Below are 23,431 nucleotides of genomic sequence, written 5' to 3'. Positions count from 1 at the left end.
AAAATTATATAGCAGAAAAAAATTCTATGGCATTTAGACACTTTATTCTTACAATATAAAGTGGGTTAATGAAACGCATGAAAAAGAGTAGCCTAAGATCTTTAAGAGGATCAAGAAGAAGATTACATCACGGCCTACCATAAAGGCTTGAATTAACTTTTGAATTAACTTTTACGCGTGCCTTGACAATTTTAATGATAACTGCGAGAGAAAGATAAAGAGAGGATTCGTATTATTGCTCTTTAGGGATCAGGGTCTCTCGATTCTGTGACAAGCTGTACTCTCCATCTTATAATAACAGAGGCCTACCCTTCCTTGAATGCCAGCCTTGTGTTCTCCACATTCTCGTGTCTGCAGACACCGATTAAACTAGGAATCTAGTTGATTCGTATAACACGTTATACGCCTAATTATTTATATTTCAACGCTGTGCCATGCCTTATTTAGCATAAAAAGTTATATGATTTAAGAAATGTCATTGGCATCAACAATAACATCTTTTTGTTAATTTTTATACTTTCTCAATTAAACAACGAAAGTTTTATATATATTTATTAAAGAATTAATAATATAGTTAAAGATAAGAAATAGAATGTCTTAAATTGATTCTTATAAATTCAAATTATTTATAATAAAATATGGCAAAAATATACATTTATATTTTTATTATATACATATATTCTATATATGGTGAAACATTGTTTTCCACCTCTATGGACAATAAAGGGATTGTAGACTGTAATCTGTAGAAACTCTCCCGTCTTTCTCCTCGTCAGTCCTTAAAGTCGTTTTAGGGGAAAACAAGACATTTATAAACACCCACCACGAGATTAGATTTGTTAAGATAATGAGGCGCCTGGTTTAGCGAAGAGTCTCTACCATGCCTACAACTATCATTCTGAAGAGCCTGCAACCACGGTTTCTCCTTAATCTCGGATATGACCTCGCACGGGAAGGCGGTTAGACCATTGCAGGATGCAGACTTGGGGGAGAATACATGTGCTCACGAGCCTTCCTAACAAATTCGCCGAGGTGAAAACTCGTCGTTATTACGAGTGTTGTAGACGTTACTCATAGAAATACATTACAATGCGTTTCTAACATTTAGAATCTATAACGTTTGCCAAGTGTGAAACTCTCGCATTAGCTTAGCTTAGAAATTTTTTAAGTAAAATATGTATAAAACATATCTACCTGCCACGAATTTAAGAAATTAAAAAACTTTGATTGTAAATAGAGCAAAATGTATACCTATTTATAATCGTATTATTATTATATCATTTGATATTCCACGTAAATCGAATTTCGTTTCCAAGCTCCGCGCAAAGAGGGTGACAGAACGAGAGCGTGAGGATAAGGCAGGAGAGCTCGCGAGTCTATGGCCCTTGAGAGAAATGTTGTACCACGGTCGATCAGAATTTATCCTTACTGCGATACAGGCAGCCGTATCCGGCGTCGCGTTATTTCGGCATCGGTGAAAAAAACATAATAAAATTTAACGGTCCGTCAGGCTGCGGTATTCCCGCTCCCGGAGCAGCCAATAAATACCGGGAAACAAGGCGGCTACAAATCTCAAGATAAACAGGAGCCCGTATTTTTTCTACCCCCTTGACTTCCGCCGCGCTCTTCGCGCTTTCTCCGTGCCCGTGGAAAAAGGGGTCCTGCACTGCCCTTTTTACATTCCTCGTATGAATTATTAGGTGGCCGGACTTAAGGGGTGGACATACCGCGGTATTTAATTTTCACTCCCCATTAAAACAGGACGAATTTTTCCCTAATCGCATCCCTGACGATGAAAGTGCGGTCGGCAGTTTGTCACCGACCCTTCGTTCTATTATCAATGTATTACCCACGCCTCGTCTCAGCGAGTCGTACATTAATTTAGAGAGTTCGGCTTTTCGACGTGATTGCTTATCGAGTAAGAACATTTTCGGATGTGCGTATTAACGAGACGAGCGATTTTCGATGTCGGCGAGACGAGTAGTACCTTCGATGTAGGAGACGCCAATTAAGGAGGATGGCGAAGTTGCGAGCATCGAGAGCTAAGGTCTAGCGATGATACATGTGGTGGAAAATACTGGAGGCAATCTGTCACGCCATCGACGTCCCACAGGCGCCTCTACTTCTCTCCTTCTCTAATCTCCTTCCCTTCTTTTTCTCGCCAACGAATGAATATCATACTACAAATTATATAAGTAATCTCGTTCGTTTATCATGGAAAAAGAAATATTATTTTCAGGATTTTAATATTAATAAGCAATTGATATAGTTAATTAAACAATTATTTTAAATAATTCTGTTTAATATCTGAAAAAGTATATTTAATAATTTAATCGAATAATACACATCGTGCTTTCATGTTCACTATGGTAAGACTCGTAAAAAATTTCAACAAATATCGTGTGTAAATGAGCTGTCCTACAAGCGAGGTCCTTTTGAACATCTCTAAAAAGGCGTAACTGCCGTCTTCTCTCTTTTCTCGGTACACGCACACTGAATATATGCCTCTCTCATCTCTCGCAGTCTTTTTCTTCCAGCTCCTTCCGAGTATATGGCTGATTAAACGTGCAACTGTATAACGTAACGCAAATATACTGGCCCCGGGCTCGCCTTGGCTTTCCTTTTTCGGCGTTTCTCATCCCCGAATGACGGCAGCCCGGAGTCGTCCCGTTCTCGATTCCACCTTTCGACTCTCTTTGAATTCCAACCCCGGTCACTTGACGGAAATATTTATCGAGGGTCTCCGACGGGGCTCTCCCCCTCCTTCGTTGCCCTACTGCTTCGAGCTAGACAGGACGACGACAGGGCGAGACGCGGTTCCACGTAGTTCACCCCGATACCTTTCGTCGGAGTTCCCTTCCACGACTATCGCGCTCGTTCTCACTCTCGTGAGTTCTTTGATCCATTTTACGGAGTTTGTTCGGTACGGATTATTTACTCTCTTAATTACATTTCGATTCTATCTCTTCTCATCTCCTCAATGTTCATTCGTCGTACGACTGAATGACTGATTGTCGGTTCAGCCTGCTTTTAATGCGTTGACATGATCGAACTATGTAAATTTCACATCACATTATGTACTTATTATATCCTACCCTAGCAGATATATAATAAGTACTTAACATCTCTCTTGTCTTCACATTGCGTATAAAAGTAACCGTTAAAAAATTGGCATTTTAATATTTTTTGCCAAATGAAGCTTTGTGAAATGATTAGATAACACTCTTACGATGTTCTATGGCTAAAATCAATATTTTTTAAATACACAAATAAGCAAGTGTATAAGTATTGTATTAATTCCGGTAGACGAGGTTTGTGATATTTCGACATCGACAAAATGATGACATTTTTATATTCTTTGGTCTTCTCTCATCTTTTCTCGGTCCACGACGGCGGAGAGCGAGAGCGCCAGGACCTGATTTACATTTCTTTCTCTCGTCGACATAAAAATTCCGCGGCGATAACTTCCTTTGTTCCACCCTCCGTGGTCGCGGGAACGACCGACCCCTGCGGCTCAAGAACTCCAGGGGGTACCGTCGTAACCGCGTCTAGTTCCTCGTCCATATTACATTTTTTTCTTAATTAAAGGCAATGCACACCTCTTGCTGGCAGACGCGAATTATCTCTTGTCGTCGGCCGCGATGAAGAAACCGAAACTTGCAACATTGGCAAAATAATATTTTTAATGTAATATCTTAATTTTAGCTCGTTTCGTTGGCCCTTTATTCCCTCATTTGATTTGCGAACACGAGCCTAATATTTCAATAATTTAATATTTATCTAATGTGTAGATGAGATTGTCTGTCAAATGTAACATGTAATGTAATGTACAATATATTGTGCTATAACTACTTACATATAGAATAAAACTTATACACACACAAAATAAATAAAATATTTAAACATTTTAATATTTTAAAGTTACTTCTATTATCGCAAGCGCGCGCTTATGTGTGTGTACATTATAAAAAATAAATAGTTTTTATACACGAAAAGTGACTTATTTTTACTTTTATTACGTAATTGTTTTGAAATGATTTGTACGTACAACGTGCACATATTATGTATGAGACAGAATAAAAATAACAAAAAAAACTATATCCTATGTATTATTAAATAATGTAATAATTGAACATTATTTGATTTTTTATTATAATAAAAGAACGATGTACTTTTATTGATACTGTTGACATTGATGAAACAATAATTTTTTCTCAGATATCTATATTCGAAGAAATGAAAACGTGTCACACGATCTGCCTGCGCATCACGTTCGTGTTAATTAAGATTCAAACGCGAACAATTGATGACGACAATTCGTTAGACTCGAACATCCTTCTATACGACATTACGCGAACGTAAAGTTCAGGGTCCGGTATAAAATGCCAATCGTCCAAGCAGCTTGATCGCTTTTTAAGTTGGATGATAATTATCATTATATTTTCGCGGAGGTTTCGCAATCGTACTTGAGAATTGCGTTGGAAGCGTCCGAGAACGACGATCGAGCGAATCGTAACCGTGCGACGTTTCGCAACTTTATACGTTCCTGATAATCTCTCGGAGAGCTCCCGGACGGTTATTCGCGGCGGTCGTCGGGATTTATGAAATGGCAATAAAATTTATATGACTCGGTGGATCGTTAGGGGTGCGGCTCGCTCGTTCAGATTGATGTCGGTTGCGCTGCGAGTCTGGTCCACTCGCCCGAGGCTACGTTTGTTTCTCCCTGCGATCGTCCACGCTCATTATTAATCCCTTGGAAATCGCGACAGTCATTTTATAATCACCGTGTAAAATAAAAAAGAACAGTATCTTCTATCGGACATTTCGTCGAATCAATTCGGATTTTATATATTAAATAATAATTCGTCTTATGCGTTAATTCACCTTTTTTCTTTTAATTTAATTTATTGCATGGATTGATTTTCATGTATAAATTTTATATGTGCATTAGTTCTAATCGTATTTTTTATCAATTCAATTTCTCATTGATTAAACTGAACGTGTAATAAACTTTTTTAATATATATGTGCGAATCACGTGCGAAGAGAATTTATATATTCAAATATACGCAGAATTATATATAACTATAAAATCAATGAAATGGAATAAATCGATTATTTCGAAATATTCGCGCGAGTCTTTATTTGTACAAAATTATAATATATGATTTTATGTTCAATTAAAGATATCGCCAGATACTTAGATTAGATTGATAATTTTGATAAACGTTCCTTATTATGAAGTATTTAGAACGAAGAATTTAGCTTCTATTAATATTGATTTTAATCGTCAATAGATATGACCGAAAGAGTTCGCGACGCGTCTCTTCTGCATAATCTTGCTTTCTCGTCGTTTGAGCTCGAGCAGAGAGCAGCAAAAAAAAGGTGCTTCTGATAACTCACTTATGCAGTGAATCACGCGTGTGCTCTGCCGAGCATGATGCCTCGAGGACATGTCTGCTCTACCTGTTGCTCAATTCCCCATCGACGGTAGCAAGTATCGCGCGAAGAATTCGACGGCCTCTCCTTCTCCGTGCTTTCTCCCACCTATCGCGACGTGGAAGAATTCGCAAGCCGCTAAAACAACTGCGATGAATTTTCAGAAAGTAAAGCAATCTCCAAGAAACTGCCGACGTCGATTAATCGTAGTGTCACGAATGACCGTATTGCGTTTGTTTTGTTGCAGGTGGACGATCGAGTCAGATCACCGGGAACATCACGATGCCTGACCGCTACTACCATGTCGCTCTCCATCTCGCCCTCTAGCCCCGAAGAACCTGTTACGCTGTAAGTAATATGTATGTATATAACACCACCCACAAATTTCAGAGCCGCGTCTGCTACGTGGTGCTTCAGATATTATCAAGATGGACGATATCAACATCTCTATGATATCTATCTCTGTTAGGATAGCTCTGATTTCCTTCTGCTTGTAGATAACAAATTAGAATCGAAGAAACGCGCGTCGAAATAATACTTTATGGATCCATATACATAGACAAAATAAAATTTACTTTGAACATTATCAAGATTCTTTGTAAAACGACATAATAATGATAATTTATTATTTCTGTGATACAACAACTAACTAAGCCTAAATGTCTAATTTTTTCTTACTTTATTAAAATAAAATTTTATAATCTCTGACGTGAAAACATAGCTTAAAAATAAATAAAACAAACACGATAACAAATAAAGACATAATCTTTTACTTGAAATCTTAAATATTATATTTATTAGTGTATTATTATATGTGACATGAAATATTTCACGAAAGCTTTTAAAAGAAATATTAAAATTTATATAATAAGAAGATATTAATTATAATTTGTTATGTACATAATGAATAATATAGTGATTCACCTTTCTATGTTATCTAAGAAAATTAAAAGTCACGATAAATGTAGAGGTGAGATCTCGCGATCTTTATGCAGTTTCCTTTCCACGGTCCAAAAAGCCACTCAGACAAATTAGTCCTGCAATACAGCAATGGTGTTCTCGTATGGTGCTACACCGCCTGTTATCGGGTGTTTCTTCTCTCTTACTGTCGCCGGCTTGGCTTTGCAGAGCACCGCATAGATGGTAGGGTCGCGCAGAAAAACGTACGGGGGGGAGGGGGAGAGAGAGGTGATATTTATGCCAGTTTTTTATTGCGCTTTAGCCCGAGAGAGCAGAATGGAAACAATATGTCACCCCAGTAGGGAAAGCAGGGTGGTAGCGAGATGGGAGAAGGAGGAGAGGCTGTGTGAACTTCTTGTAGGTGGCCCGACCGGCGGGTACCTAACGTTAATACTAACGCCTCCGCTGTGCCGTACTATAACGCCCTCCAACCGACGTCATGATTTTAAATGAACAACCCCCGTTTCTCCCTTTTGGCCCGAAAACACGGGCGAGCGGCGGGATTACTGCCGCGCATTTTGCAGCACCGCGTATTAAGCGATTTTTGAATTTGTTCGCTTTGTGCTTTTATTCCTATCTCAAATTATTCAGCGTAATTGATTGGCGTAGCGTAAAAATAAAAGTGAGTGTTTTTTTCGTAAAAAAATAAATAATTGTAAACTTCAGGCAGAGTGAGTTAAAATAGATTATCTTGTTTGCACAACGTGAAGAGATTTTAGCTTTATGTAATAGTTGAGAAAATAAACAACTGTATAAAGGTACTATATTAACTAAAGCTTAATAATTGCACTTTTCTGTATATTGATAATTTGAAAATTTTTGGCAGCGAAAGATTAAATGGCTCATCTTTCTTTTGGAAAAATTTCATCGCACCTTATATTTAAAATAAATACCAAATGCATACCAAAGACGTGCAGATACCGAGTAACGAAGCAAAGAAAATAAAATTGCGCAGAAAGAAGAGGTTTTGCGTGCATTCTCCGAGTAAATATAGACCCAACTATGTAAATAAATCTCGGGTAATCTCGCGGCAAGACCGAAATATTCGAGGTCGGACAATTTCCGGCGGTTCTGCTTATCGTTCGGAAGTACGCGGAAAAGAAAAGGAAAAAAAAAGAAACGAAAAAAAAGGAAAGGAGGGAGGATTCGTTATTCGGGGTCTCAAGAGTCATCGGATAAGTGCATATCGATTTCTCCCTATTGGCGAGGGTCGGGCCGTCGGTAAGATCGAGGCGAATGGGAAAAAAGAAGGCGGTAAAAAGGGCAAAGGCTATAAGTAACGGACCGTCTGGTGGAAAGCGCTCGAGGGCGAACAGTGATTTAGAGAAATTAAAACTTTAATTCATGTTCGGGTTCATGGGGGGTTGTGTCCTCTACCTCCTGTCCTCTCTCCCTCCCTGCCCAACCGCTGCTCCACCCTGTGGCATTCTCTGTCCCCGTCGATCGACCGAAATCCCGCTCTGCGCGTAAATTGGCAAGCCCAACTAGTGCTCGTTTTGCTTTGCTATTCTCGCGGCTCTGTATTTTCATTTAAATACTAATCCCGTATTACATAAGCTTGCATATCACGAAGCTATATTTATATGTATCAAGGAATACGTGAGCATGAGGTAGTTTAAATAATTTACATTGTTTATAATTAGTTATTGAAATAATTTCTCTATTGAAGTTGAATTGTGATAAAAATTATATTAATCACTTATTGGCGGAACAAACATATACTTTTCTATAAAAATTATGGTCTATGTTTTGACATATTTAAATAACACAATTGGTAGTCTGGAAAATATAAAAGAATGTCTTGAATAATGCAATAGAAACGTTGTTCAGCAAATGTAATAGCTACTTGTTTATCAATCGCAAGTCTGTGCAAAATTGGATGATTTATTATAACAAGAGGTCGAGCGAGCAAATGTTTCAGAGTTGATCATCCGTGTCTAGATACGATTATTATCATTCTGATTTAAGTTGCACATGTATTTTACAGCATAATAATGCCAGACGGGTCGACAGTTACACAAGAGGCGAATAAAAATTCAATATTGCTGAATAAAGGAACGCCATGTATACTCCACCGCTTATATAATGTACACTCTTAAAGCATTTTCTCCCCGAACTGATATAAATTATCCATAAGCTCTCTTCTATAGATATTTTTCTGAAAATGTATCAGTGCCCATTTGCTAACTCCATAACATCAACGTAGTTTTAAAAGTCATTGCCTTGAAATGTAATTTATGGAAATCGCGTTTGCTCGAATTTTGGTTTTAATTTCAAGTAGAGTATCTTTGATATAATTTTAAATTTAAAATCTTTAATTTAATTTTGTTTAATTGAATAATATTTAATTAAAGTTTTAATAAAATGTTGACTATATATATTGACGTAATTTTACCATGAAGAAAATGTACGATATTTAACATATTTTCACACTGTCGCTTTATGTATAATATTGTTACTTATAATCATGAAGAATTCTAAAAAGCAACGAACTCTCGCAGACAAAAGCGTTGTGATAAATCTGCATTTCGGAAGACGTCCTTACAAACTTTTATGAGCCATGCAGGATACAGAATATGAGGAAAGGACGTATCCTTTATCTTCCTTTCCCTTGGTCCGCTGTCCCTCTCGCGGGTTCTCTCTTCGTCCGTCCTTCTTCCCTGCTCTTCTCTCTCCTTGCCCCTACGCATCGCACTTTGGCTTTTAGGGCAACCTCCGCCTCCAATAAATTCCCATCACCAGCTTCCAGGTACGCCTTCGTCGAGTAAATCATACCGTAAGTGAATCCGAATTGAATGCAATGAGTAAATATGGCTTTCATATAACGAAAGGCAACCACGAGTGTCTGGTAGAAACCACGACAACCGATTTCTAATCCAAGAGGAACTTTATTTGCCATATTGTATTGTATTGCAATTTAAATTTATTCTCGACACCTTACGTATGCATTTTTTCTCGCCAACGTCATTTTTCAAGGAAATTTAAACTTTTTGCGTCTCTATTTCGACTATGTTATTTTTCTTTACTGTGCGACGCGAATATGGCCGATTTACGCGTGTTTTCGACGCGGGTTTCCGCCCGCATGTATGCGTGAATGCAAGTCAAGGAGCAGCTAGTCGGTGGAAATGCATAAATACATGAGTCGCGGGGGCAACGAGGAGCGAAAGAGGGAGACAAGCTTGGCCCGCATATGTAGCGAGCGACTCGTACCTCGTAATAACGTGTGGATAGCGGCTCTCTCGTTGTGAAAATATGGTCTTTCAAAAGCCTGTAGTTTCCCCTCGAAAACGGGCACGGTTTCGCTCGCTGTCGAAAAAAGAGCGAGAGGACACATGAGAAATGACAATCTTATTCCACAACTTCCTGTCACTAACTCAGTTTCGCTCAACGATTCTATTTATGGTGCAACTTTCTTTGTTACCACGCCGTAATGATCTTCACATACATATTGTTACTTTTAGAAATATATTTTACTATAGCTTTATGTTAAAACTTTTATAAAATTGTAATTTAATTTACAATTTGATATCTTTTACAGATGTGCGTAAAATTAAAGTAATAAAGAATACGAGTCTCTCCTATTGATGCTCAGTCTGCTGTAACGTAATTGGCGGCGGCTTCGCATAGTCGAAGGACAACCATTAAATTTTTGTGAACGTGACTCTCGAGATTTTTCCTAATCCCATTGCGATCGACTCGATTAAAAGTCGAAGGGCATCGCGGAGGAGCGAAACGAAGCGATCGGACTGCGTCGCAAGAAACTGAATACAAGGGGATGACTCTGCAGGTATTAGAGAGGCGAGATTCGCATTCCCGCATTACTGTCACGCGAGTAATTACGCACCGTCGAAAGCAATGGTGCGACGGGCGGAGGAGATATGGGTGGATGCAGGGACGAAAGGCGCAGGGGGAGTTAGAAGGGTTGCTGTCGCTGCGCCACTGGCTCGGCGTCTCCCGCGTTGCGCGATTCGTAGCCAACGGGAGAAACCAGAGCTAATAAAAGCCCACAATTACCTCCGGTTCGAGCCATTTGTCTTGACGGGCGTCTCATGCCCGATATAATTCACCCTGGCAACAACACATTGTTGCCTAATGAGGTGTAAAACATTCCGAGATATCTGGCTGTCTCGGGCCGCGAGGGCGGTTTCCGTAAAGGCGAATTCACGATATCGCGATAGCGCTTTCCTCGCCGCACTTTTGCGCTCAGTCCGATTCTTCTCTGTTTTTGAGAGAGTCTTCATGGAATCTCGACGAATTTTCCCGATCCACGTACTGGCCTTTCTTCGAGAATTACTAACATGAGAATTGATCGGAGGACAAATTTTCAATAAATCTTAGATTGCATTCGCAAAGAATCTGAGAATTGACGGAATTTTTAATGCAAATTTTTAATATTTTTTTTATATAGGATGTGTCAGATACGCGTGATGTTTTATTAGCCATACAAATTTATTAAAATGGAAATTACTCTACGAAAGTCCATCACACAACTTAACTCTCGAGAGTTGAAGAGAATTGTTAACTTAAACTCTTAATCATTTTTTATTAAATAATTTCACGTAGGTATTCATTGATATCAAAACAATTCTTTATCTTTTTAGTTCAGTTTTTAATATTTACTGCAGCTAAAGAAATGTCTCATGAATTGAAATATCCTATAAAATTTTATGAATATTCTATGAATGCGTTTCGTCGAATATAGATAAATTGCAGACATTGCAGTTTCGATTGTTCCCCCAGATTAATTTCTGCCATCGGTTTCGTAAGTTACATCGAGATCCACCGATTCGAAGCGTGCTTCGCGTTCCTAGTACTTTTCATTCCGAAAACTTCACAGGATTCAGCACAAATCATACAGTTTGCCGCCAATGTTTGCTCGTTGCGCTGCGTATCCTTCCAAGGTTTCTCGCCGGCGCTGTATGGAAGGAACGTGCCCCGTCAATTCGATTTAGCCGAGGGATGTACACTACGTGCCCTTTTCACTCATTCTCACTCCGTCCCTTGGCCATTTCCGCTCTCTTTTTCTCTTTGTCTTTATTTCGCCGGAGCGGCAGTGATTTGCTGCGATAAAGCCGCATCGACAGGCGACGTACGTGTATCGCGTGTCGAAGGACACGCTCCTTCTTTCCCAGCACGGACCCTCTCTCGGCTGCGCCCTCCGCACGGCAAGACCGATCGGCGAAGAGTTTATGATATATTTGTAATCATGTTACCCGGTACGCGCGTGCCCTTCCGTTACAACTGCCTCTCGTAACAAACGGCCGTGAATCTTTTTTTCACCGTACATATACGCGCATACCGTGATAACGCTTCGTTAGGAAGCAAAATTAGCATTTTTTCTATATGTTGCTGCACATGCACGAAATTTCGTGGGGACTATTATTTTTTATATAACTGCGTACATTTTTTATGTGTTATAATTATTATATGTATTCTTTGTTACATTTGCAGAATTTGTAATATGCAACATGCTAATGATAATTAAAAATAGGAAAATTTTTACCTTGCTATGACATCTTAAAAATTATTCCAAAGTTAAATTTTATATTGTAACTTTTACATTTATCTCGATTTTGATACTTCACTTCGAAATTCAAATTCGATATGTCGCGGTAATGCTTGTAATCCATCTTATTTATTACCTAATTTTAACAATACGGACAGCATTCATGAGGAGAACGATGTTCAAATTCATTGACGTGCATTGCCATACATACATATAATGTCACGAAGCGTACTGCGGCGGGAGGGTCCTCGAGTTTTAAGGGCCGTCATCAGTGCGAGGCTCGAGAAATTGCATCGTAATCCAAGAACGGCGCGAGGCGAACCGCTTTTCGGGGAGGCAATTCCAGCTACCCGTAACAATCTGGCGGCGGCGTCGGTGGAGGCATATTATTATGGCTATAGTCCCGGACAGTTTATTCCAGGTTCGTTTCCAGATTTACTGCCCTCCTCGTTTTGCAGTAAGAACTCGCGACTCGCCGGCTTTAAAATCCGGCTGCCTTGAATCGCATGAGACATCGCCCGCATGAACTTTCCGTTAACACTTTACGAAAGAATTTAAAAATACTAACTATAATACACATTTATACGATGGCAATATAAAGTGATGATGTTACGTTGTATTTAAACTTACAGTAATATTAAGTACATGTCCTTATATCGCATTCTCCTTCTCTCTCTCTCTCTCTCTCTCTCTCTTTCTCTGCTAATTGCAAATAAAAAATAGTACATTGTAAACTAGAATATTTTTTATTACTATATATATATATATATATATATATCTTCATGTTTTGTTAATTTTTTAATTTAGACCTCAGAATTATGTGTAATAAGTATCTCCTCTACACATTTTTATCTACTGCAATTAATTGAATTATTAAAAAAAAAACACGATACATAAATATTTCTTTATTATCCATTACATTTTTGTATATTTTAACTTATATATAATTTATTATAGAATAAAACAGCTATGGCTACTGCGTACTATGACTACAGTTAAGGGAAAAAAAACATTTTAAATATTTGTTGTCGAAAGTAGAAAAGATAACATTTTTCAGTTATTGGATACATGTAAAATTCATCAATGTGGATCTCCAAACTAACTCGAATAACGTTGTCCTACGTATAAGAAGCGCGTATACACATACTGGTACTTGTCACTATGACATTATCGATCCGATGGCACGGTCGGACGTCGGTTGGTCCGAGCACAGTCGCTTCTTACCAGCCCCCTCGTTCCCTTTATCCCTTTCCCCGTATACCCGTCTTTGCCGCCCCCTTTGCAACCCTTTAAGGTCGCCTTTCCAGCGGATATCAGCATTAAACCCCTGGGAGACGTGATGTCCTTTTCAATTTCTCCGTCGCCTGTGGGATGAGGATAGCCAAGAATGCGAAGCTTTGGAACGGCTCTGAAGTTTGCGAACTCCATCATACTTCCGCATTTTCGCATATGATGGAAGATCGCGCATTTTTTATGTCAGTTACGCCATGCAGAAATTGTCCGTCCGTGTGCGTGTGCTTGATTTGAAAATGATCCGGATTCATCACGCGGGCTAGACATGTCGGGTACGTAGTTACGATCTTCTTCTGAGGTGGCTAAACTCAGAAAAGACGAAATTTTATAAACAGAGAGGCGTATAAGAGAACGGTCGTTTCGCAACGGCGCAGTCGCCGGCTTTCGTAACTGCGAAAATTTGCGGCCTCCCACCGCCAACGGGCTCGCTATAAATCAGTTGAAATTTGTTATGCGCGGCACGCAGATGGTTTTGTTATATGAAAATATGTGCCGCGCGGGGATGGTGTGTAAGTATCCCTCGGTAAAACACGTCCCTTATATCCCGCGCGTACCCTCGGCCCCGGTCGCCTCGCCCCGCTTCTTACACCCCCCCAGACAGGCCCGAGGCGTCATGCTGTTCTGCGCTCTCTTTAATTACACCCCGAAACCGGGACGCGTGACGTATTGCCGTGTGGCGAAAGGGACAAAAAAGCGACCTCGACTTCGAGCTAGAATCGCCGATCTGCAGCCTCGGTCGTTAATCAACGCCTCGATCGGCGATACTTAATGTTTCCAGAATACGTTTCGTGCGTACGAGTGAGAATTACCGGGAAATTGTAGCTGCGCACTCCCATTTTCCTAATTTTTAGTTTTTATGCACCTTCAACTGATTTACAATAAATTTTTTTTTACATCTGTAACATCGCATCTTTCGTAAAACAACTTTGAACCTCATGTATTTGCAGATTAAGAATTTTAAGAGCAATCTTGAATATTTTATCAAAAGATTTATTTATTGAAACTTGAGTGTATTGAGTTTTTTCTAAAGAAGGTTGCCCTTGAAATTTGTTGATTCGCTGAAATTTTAGGAGATGTAACTTGAAGGATTTATTGGAAGAAAGTCCAGCGATGGAGGGGCCACTTAAAGCGTTGGCCCGGTCAGCGCTAAATATTTGATCAGAATTCGATTGGTTTAAGACGTCAGCCGGTAAGCGAGGGTATGCTCATGGGACGAACGAAAAGAAAAAAAAATAGGAAGGAAAGAGGAGAAAGCTCGACGAATGGACGGACAGTTAGTAGCTAGACGACGACGGAGTATTCCCTCGAGCTGAACGGCAAAATGATGTCCAACCAAACAGCTCAGCTGTCCCGGTCACAGCATTTTTCTCTTACTATATCAACGATCTTAAATCTGCTTTAAAATCTTCTTTGTCGCTCACTCTCTCGCTCCCTTCTTGTTTTTGCCATGCTATAGAAAGTGAATGACAACGGCATCTCGAAGCGGTCTAGAAATAAAGACAGTTCCGATACCGTTAGCTTCAGACTTATAGAGATGATGCAACTTAAAAGACATACTACTTGCATCGTTAATAAAAAAACACGTTTTAAAACGTTCGCTTCAGACTATTATCATTTTATTCGATGTATAGCGGGAACAAAGTAGTAGAACAGCGATAGAATATTGATTTTTAAATGAACTTAAATAGAACTTTTTGTCAATATAATATTTCAACATCTTAGGCGTAATCTAATCGCAATAAGTTTACCTTTGTTCAGTTATAACAATTAAATTCATTGCCGTTTTCATGCGCGAGTCGTTAGCAGCAGCGAATGAGGGAGGCACAAAGGTCGAATCGCAAAATTCATGCGAATCCACGTGGTGCCAAGTGGGGTGCATTAGCCAAGTTCCCCATTATCCACGCGTGAGAGACCCCTAAATTATCCGGCGCTCGCCTAGCGCCGATCTCGCCCACCCTCGCACGTTGGCGAGAAAAAGACGTATGACTGCCTTTTCTTGAGAACACCCCCCGACAGACTTCAGGACTGAAGCTACTAACGCGTGATTTTCGCAATTGCAAAGGAACTCGCTACGTATCAATATATTTACGAGAAGAACGTTCAGACTGTCGTTATTTTTGTCAAGCCTTGTCCATGATTTGTCTTCACAATTTATTCTTTCGATTACGCCATTAATCTAATAGACTGACATTGAGAGGGACGCTATTACAATATAATACTTTCTGGCCAAAAACACTGATATCTTGGGAGTATAGCAGATCTGATTCGCTACGCCTTTAACATAACTGCTAAAGAATTGTGATTCGTCGATAATTTGTCTAATTGGGATTTAAGAAGAATATCAGAGGACTGACGAAGGACATTGAAGACAGAGAACCGAGGAAGGTCAAAGGGAGAAGAAGTGGATCGAGGACAAGAAGGAGAAAGAGAGAGAGAGACAAAGAGATGGGGAGAGAGAGAGAGAGAGAAGGCGAGAGACAGAATCCGAAGAACCGCCAGGAAGATAGAGAACGCAAGTTTGGGCTATCTCTCCGAGCACAGTTCTAAGGAGCTTCCTTTAGACTTTAGTGACGTGATGTCGCCTAATACCCTAATCCTTGCAAAGGAGACACCATCGTCCGCCTCGAGTCATCGTGTTCTGTTTAACCATCTTCTTATGACCGCACTATGGTCAAAAATTGTTAATTGATTGACGAGTACATATTTTTTTTAATCACACATCTATCTCAAAAAGTCTAATAAATCTTGCCCAATAGTATACAACTGTATAAACTATTTAGATTTAATTTTAAAAATTATGCCCAACATACTACGTGATACTTAATAACAATTAGTATATAAATTAATGTATATTTACATTGCATTTGTTGTTAAAACTTATTTCTCTTAAAAATCTTTTGTTTAATTTATTTAAATTAAATTAAATTATTGCGGCAAAAAAATAATACGTTACTATTATAACTTCGTCTTTAATATAACTTAACTTATTATATAAGAAGTCTTAGGTAAAACATGGCGACGTTTTAAAAATGTTTTATGTTGCCAGGCAGGGAAATTCCATATTATTCGATAGCCATAAAATTCAAATCACTATAACGAACAAAAATTTGAGCGTATTTGTTACCTCACAAGATATATTAAAGACGCTTGTAGCAACTTCCGACGGAGACTTCGACGATGTTTTCTTTTGCGAGAATTTAAAGTCAGCCAAATCTGCTGGGTTATTCACTCGTATTAAAACTATGCCTGCTTTTTAATTATTCTCCACAAACCGTAAGGGTTGACACATAATTGGTGGGTGAACTAGGACGCATCGATCCCCAAATTGAAGGGATTCCAGCTCTTTCTTGCGTCGTGTTCCCTCCTTTCCCCCTTGTCCGACCCGCCCTTACCCGTTCCACTATCGAAGGCCAGTTTCAAGAGAGCATTGGTCCGCAAAGAAAAGTGATAATGTCTTAAGCCGCCGGTGCGATTTAACTTCCGATTTTGGACGAGGGCACTCCCGCCGTCCTCCCACCGCAGTCCATAGCAAGAGTTCGTCGCTCTAAACTCCCGGCTACGTGGTCTGAGGAGGGTTTAAGGTTTAAGGGAAGCTCTCTCATTCCTTGGGATCCTAGGGAGCTCCGCTAAGCGCTGACGTTGATCCTGCTCTTCTTCTGCCTCCGCTAGCTCCAGGAGCTCGGGTTTATCTAATTCCAGTAGGTTCCTCCTATCGCTGTAAACCTTACAAGCGTACCAAAGGGTGAACGTTGTGCAGTTAAAGGCCTAAAGTCTTACAAGTCATCAGAAAGATAGGCAATTTGCTAGTTTGAAATAATTTCTAATCGTTAAGACATTCTGCTGAGATATTTTCTTAGATATCAAATTCAGGTTAGACTTGGTTAAAATGAGCAATATTAAAAAAGCTTATTATTAGCTATGTAGTTTATAATTTCGGAATTTTTGCTCTCAAATAACTATAAATGCTTTATTTCTTACGCATATATGTGTGAGTACTGTTTGACGAAAGATTTGATGCTTGCTACGTTAATATTTGTTTATATATTTGGAATTATGTACACTATATTTCACCACAACATCGAATTCGTAATGACTTTCCAAGATCTGCCCAAGTACCGTCTTATATTATTGCTTATCAGAAATTCTATGAAGAGAAAATTACAAATCTGCTATAAGCAAAGTTATTTCTGTTCAGACCGACAGAGATTTCACTTTTCCTTTGAAAATTCAGCTGCGCAAAGAACTCGCGAGTTGTGAAGGGAGTAGATCCGCGAGGTCGCTGGCCGGGACCAATGTTGCTCGGATTCCTAAAGCGGCAAAGAGAACCAGGTAGCACGTACATACAGTGGCGCGTCAGCCCGAGGGATAGCGGAGGGGTAGTAGTACATATATCTATATACACATATATATAATATATATGTACATGTGTATATATGTATATGTATATGTAGACGCGAGTGGATATAAGCGAGAGAGGTGTACGAAGCACGTACCTCAACACACTGGAAAAGAGAGAGAGTCCTAGGTGTGCACCCAGGAACCGTGTCCCCTTCTACGATAACCAAGGCGGGGGTCGAGGTGAGCAAGGGGGATGTGCAGAAGGGCTGGGAATCGTGCTCCAGCCGAGCTCAAGGGGGTGGACAGTGCGCAGAACCCGCCCCCACCTTTCGCGACGAAGCAGAAGCCGTCGACTGCCCGCGCAAGTCTTCATCCCCTCCGCGGGCGACGGAAGATCGCCACCCCCGAACGAACTTAAACATAGCACAGTAGCTCGCGAGCACCTCGTCTGAAAGGGCCCATCGCGTACACGAGCCGGACTTGTGTTATCTATATATGTATGTATATATATATATATATGTATACATATACATATACATATGTATATATAGTTATATATGTATATATATATATATATACATCGGCGGTTTGTCAAGCGCGCGTGTCTTTACTGTGTGCGTGCGCGCGTGCGTGTCACGCAGTGCTTGTCTAAATATCTCGAATCCGTCGCAAGAACGAAGCAAGATAGAGTGTGCCCCGCTATAGAAAAAGATAAATAACACGAAAAGAGCCAAGCGATCGTTCACCAGGACAAACAGGGAGAGAAAGAGACAAGGAGAAATACAGACGCATCTCAGCTGCATGATTCTTCGCAGAATGATTCTTCGGATTCGTGGCCACGCACTCGACAATCTTCGGCGGATATCAGGTGAATTCTCTTGAGAGATAGACCCTTAGACTTTGAACGCGCTGTTAAGTGTAGATGACGAAGGGAAAAAGAAAAGTGACCTGTGGGAGGCGCTGGGGATCCTTCTCTAACGAAAGAGCAGTGCGGATCCTGAGCGAGATGGATTATTTTTCTCGTTAGATTGCGCCGGCGTTGAAACCGACGATTTTGCACTCGTGTACCGAACGCACCTCTTGCGTCTCTTGCGCCCGCATGGCAGAGCAGACTTGCTGATCCTCTGGAATTTTTGTGTTCCAGGGTGGAACTGACCAGCGTGCCGGGCGGACAGAATGCGATGGCTCATCTCAAAAAGCGGAAGCTGGAAGCAGAGTCGGTTACGCAGAATCCTAAACAAACGCAGCAGCCGTCGCAACAGTCGCAGCAGCAATTGTTGATCGGCAAGAAGGGCCTGCAGACGATCGTGCCGCAAGAGATGGAGATGACTGACGCCGCGACGAAGCGGAGGAGGAAAAGCGTTCGTGATGATGATGTGCGGAAGATCGACATCGTCGTTGATCCCAACAAAAACATACCGTTGCCCCAGAAGAAGCGCGCGTTTACATCGAGTAACTTGGGTAGTCCTGCCAGGAAGTCGAGCAAGCACAGCGAGGAACCCGAAGACGACGAGACTCTCATAAGAGAAACGGAAGCCGCGTTGAAGAGTCTGTCAGGTAGCTGGCCGGGACCTAGAGGATCCTTGTATCAAAGAGGCAATTCGGACGAGGATAGATACGAGTCTAACTTTGAGAATCTCTTCGAGGAAAAGAAAGAAAATCCTAAATTGTCGCCCTCGTCGATATCAACGTCTTCGAGTGCGAGTAACGACACCGGTTGTTCGTTGAAGGACGTGATAACTCTTCGCGGACAACAGGATCGATCGGGTAAGATGCAACAGAATAAACAGCAAGAACATTCGAGGCAACCACAGCATCCGACGAAAATTAAGAAAGACCTGGACAATCTGTTGAAGATAGAAAACGAATGCGCGAACATTCAGTCTCAAGTTAACAACGTTAATCAGAACGAACCGCCGAAAATTAGACCGATTTCCGTTCGTTCGTTGGCAAGCAAAGAGAGGAACGAGAGGAACGTGGTGAGCGCACACATCGACTCTCAGGGAAGGCAGTCGGACAAATATTCCAGATACGATCCGCCGGACTTCAACGAGTTAGTCGATGATTCGTCCAACGAACTAGAAATTGACATGTCGGATCCGGCTGCTGACAAGGACGAGGGCGATCGGGACAGATCAAACGACCGGGAACGGGATCGGACATGCAAAAACGGTCAATCACCTCAAAATATTAGTAGGCAACAGCAGCATCAACCACTTTACACAAACTATCAAAGACAATATAACGATACCAATATGAAAGTCTCATCTACGGGGACTTCGTCGTCCTCATCGCCGCCAGTGAGTTCTCCGTTCTCGGCAACATCTGCCTTCAGGCCGCCTAACACGGATCATTCGAAAGCATCGTGCCGCAGCTCTTCGGCGATCCCACCGATCGGTCCATATCCAGCCGCCGCTACATTCGTGGGATATCCGACGCCCGGACCAACGATGCCGACGCCGCAGCCTGTATCCGGCATCTCGCCCGCGTCCGAGGACAAGCACTCGTCTACAGTGTCGCTATTGCAGCTGAAGTCGTCAAAGGAGGAGAGTCATCATGTGACGACTCATGATGTAACTAGCAATTCTGTGTCTCCTAGCAAGAGCCCTACCGGCGGTCCACCTTCCGTCACGAGTCCCGATTCCTCGAAACAATACACGATCCTTCAGCCCGCAGGGGTGGGCTCCAGAGCGGCCAGTGCGATTCAGGATATCGCGAGGGAAGGGGTGGTGAGTGTTGCCGCTGTGAGCAGTTGCACCGCCGCGAGCAACGGCAGTGCGAGCAACGTCAACACCGCGAATGCGAACGGCAACGGGGTGGTCGGCAATAAAACTGCCAACGGGAACAACGGCGCTAATGACAGCAGCAGCACTGCGAATCCTGCCGGGAATCCTAATGCAAACAGCATCGCCAGTATAACCATTACAACCGTGTCGACGACCACCACTACGTCTAGTCCGACAGTCGCTGCTGATGTGCCTTCGGCGAACGGCCAGCAGGACAATGTCATGAAAATGCCAGAGAGACCCGGCACTTTCGACAGTACCAGGCCGGGAATGTCTATGTCTCCGTCCAGTCTCGGCAGAGGTGAGGATTTCTTGTCTCTCGCGTTGTGAAATGATATATATCTAAATTGATATTAATGAAACTAATATTGTTCTGGTTGATTCATCACGATGGAATTATTTGCAGACATTTTTCTGAATTATAAATCCGACAAATAAGAAGTTTCGAAATTATAAAATAAAAATAAATATATATATGAAAAAGAAATGTACTACAAATTAATATTGTTACTGATACTGACGCGATTGCTTTTTTCAGTCAGATAAGATATGAATTATATTTTGAAAAATATTGGTGTTTAAGTTCATACTGATACTACAATAATATCAACGCAATCGTTCGTAGTTACTCAATTTTTAGCGAGATTTTCAGTTTTCTAAAATACTGTATCAATTCTCCGAAACAATAGATATCTCATTATTTCGCGATTAATTCTAATGTGGATAATTAAAGTTTGCTAAAATATGAAAGATCTTGCTACGATGATACATTTTTTCTTGCATACATATATTGACGTACGCCAGTTTTGTAAAGAAAATATATACATTACGAGCATAAGGGAAAAGTAAATATAAACAATGCAGTTTTCAAGATTAAGATATACCGCACTTTAAAAAGATTTTAAAAAATTAATAGACTTTTTAAATTTCTTTAAAATATAAATGCGCGCATAAAAATTGGAACCCTTTAAATTATAGAGATAGTAATCGTAAGTCGTGGTAGGGTTACCGCTCGTGTGTTATACGTTACGAGAGGGGACAAAAGGCATTTTCGACTCTCTTGGTTTCGCTGTTCCTCTCCCTGTCTCTCTTTCTCTCTGTCTTCCTTTCTCGCTTTCTCTGTCTTGCTCTCTATGAAGTTAGGGGAGTTAGGGCAGCACAGAAAATCAATAATTACGAAGCGAGGGGTGATGACTCAAATGCTGAAATCAAGGTCTCTTCGAGCAAAATTATTCTCTCTGTATCCTATGATACAACCACACATTCTACACATCTTCTCTTAATTCTCTTCTACTCCTTTTTTATTACTCAAAATGCTTTGGATTTGAGGAACTATATTCTAAATAAGCGGTACTAGAAAATACTTCGCAAAGTAAACAGCGCTTTAACTGCATTGAAATGCCTTCAATCGTCAATAAACGGTCAATGAAATTAATTTGGTGATTAGACGCGATAAGTGTAATACGCGAAAGAAAGGTAAACCGCGATCTTTCTTCTGAGAAGACTTAAAGAGTCAAAGTTATCGCGCGTTAGACTGTAGATTCGCCATGGTGTGACAGGTGGAGGTTCGAGTGCATTCCAGGGTCTTAGGGCAGCGAAGACACGACGTGTCTAGTCGGGGAAATTTGGGGTTGATACCACGTCATACGTATAAGCCGCAGCTGTCAGCGGCTGGAAACGTGACTAGCATCCCAGCCGCTTCAAGCCACCTTATTACCACCCTGCGCTTGGCTGCCTGTCCTCATTATCCCCTTAACGTTTTCTCCGGCCGGTGGCTGCGAAGATGATCGCTTTCAAGAATTCAATCTCTCGTGTTTGATTTCGCGTCTGTAGTGCGAAAAACGCACGAGGAATTAATTCTACAAATAATCGTGATAATTTTTAAAAATAGAAAATGCAAATAATGTTCAAAATCTCGACTGCTTATGTAGACATTGGGTAACTAAAATAGTTTTCTGGGTTGCAAAATCTCAGATAAAACTATACGACATGATAAATGGGCTCGATTAAGCGCGCACTTATCAGCGTGACGGCGATACAGTCGTATCGGAGTCGGTCAAGTTGGGGTTTTAATCAAAAATCTCTATCACCCTTTCTCTCTTTCACTCTTTCCTTTCTACTCTGCGTTTCCCTCTTTCTCTCTTACTGCCGAGAGTTGCTCTTGATCTCTTCGATTTAGCGTGACGATCGCGTGCGCTGTGTATTTTTTTTTTATTCACCGCACGCTCACATGCAGGCGTGTATAAGGGCGTGTTGACACGCCATAAAATCGCTATCGGGAAATCCGTCGGCCGCAAAAACCACCCTTTCCGCGTCGAGAAAGATCGGCCGCGCGCGCGCGACGGGGTCGAGTCGGCTAATAAAAAAATAAACTGCCCTGTAACTCAATTTTACGCTGCCTTTGCGACCGCACGCATAAAAAGGACCTTTACTCGCGCGCGAGGGCTCTACCCTCCCTTTAAGGGCGCTGCGCGCCTCCGTGTGTAAATATCCACTTTGTGATTGTTCCTCGCGCTGTTCTCTTTTTTTAGAACCTCCGATCTTTTCCTTATCCAGCGTGTCCGGCATGCGATTTAGCGCGGGGAAGTGTCGGAGGACTATTATACGCATCGGGTATCTCGTACAATCGTGCAATTTTATATCGGTTCTACCAGAGAGGTTCCTATATAAAACCACTTACAATCTCGTGCGATTGGATTTACATATTGTATTAAACTCGTCGCTACGCTCGCATCGCGCGCTGTGAAATAAATATTTACTCTTGCCAGAGTAATCGAAGTTTTGCAAAACACGTTACGCTATCCTGTCAAGAACTCAATGTCATGTCAAGATAAATGTTGTAGGAGCAAGAGCATCGTACAATCGCGTGTACTAAAGATATCCGATGCACCTGGATTCACAAAGACACCTCATAACACGCGACTCAACGATTCTTTTCGTTTTTTGAGAATATGAAGACGTTTTATCATGCAATTAACTACGTAAACGAAATGATACATTTTGTAAGTATTGGAAATTAAGGGATATCGGATACTGTTGAAGCTGTTTATATATTGTGCACACTGTAAAATAAATCTTAATAACGTTAATTATGTCCCTTCGTATCTTAT

General features: G+C 40.9%; 1 protein-coding gene across 17 annotated transcripts in view; it reads left to right on the top strand.

The window, feature by feature from the left end:
- The window catches only part of LOC139808227 (uncharacterized), a 287,997-nt gene that overhangs the window by 239,767 nt on the left and 24,799 nt on the right, over nt 1-23,431 (top strand). For 16 of the 17 annotated variants that reach the window (XM_071769970.1, XM_071769964.1, XM_071769969.1 and 13 more), the window contains 2 exons: nt 5,686-5,786; nt 18,680-20,622. In XM_071769970.1, coding sequence (XP_071626071.1) covers nt 5,686-5,786; nt 18,680-20,622 — 2,044 coding nt within the window. Of the gene's footprint in view, nt 1-5,685; nt 5,787-17,980; nt 18,033-18,208; nt 18,404-18,679; nt 20,623-23,431 lie in introns of those variants that run through there. The other variant, XM_071769978.1, reaches the window with a different exon arrangement.

This window comes from Temnothorax longispinosus, chromosome 2, assembly GCF_030848805.1.
Source record: "Temnothorax longispinosus isolate EJ_2023e chromosome 2, Tlon_JGU_v1, whole genome shotgun sequence".
Lineage (NCBI taxonomy): Eukaryota > Metazoa > Arthropoda > Insecta > Hymenoptera > Formicidae > Temnothorax > Temnothorax longispinosus.
Note: the sequence above shows the minus strand (reverse complement) of the source record. Positions and strands in the feature narration are given on the sequence as shown.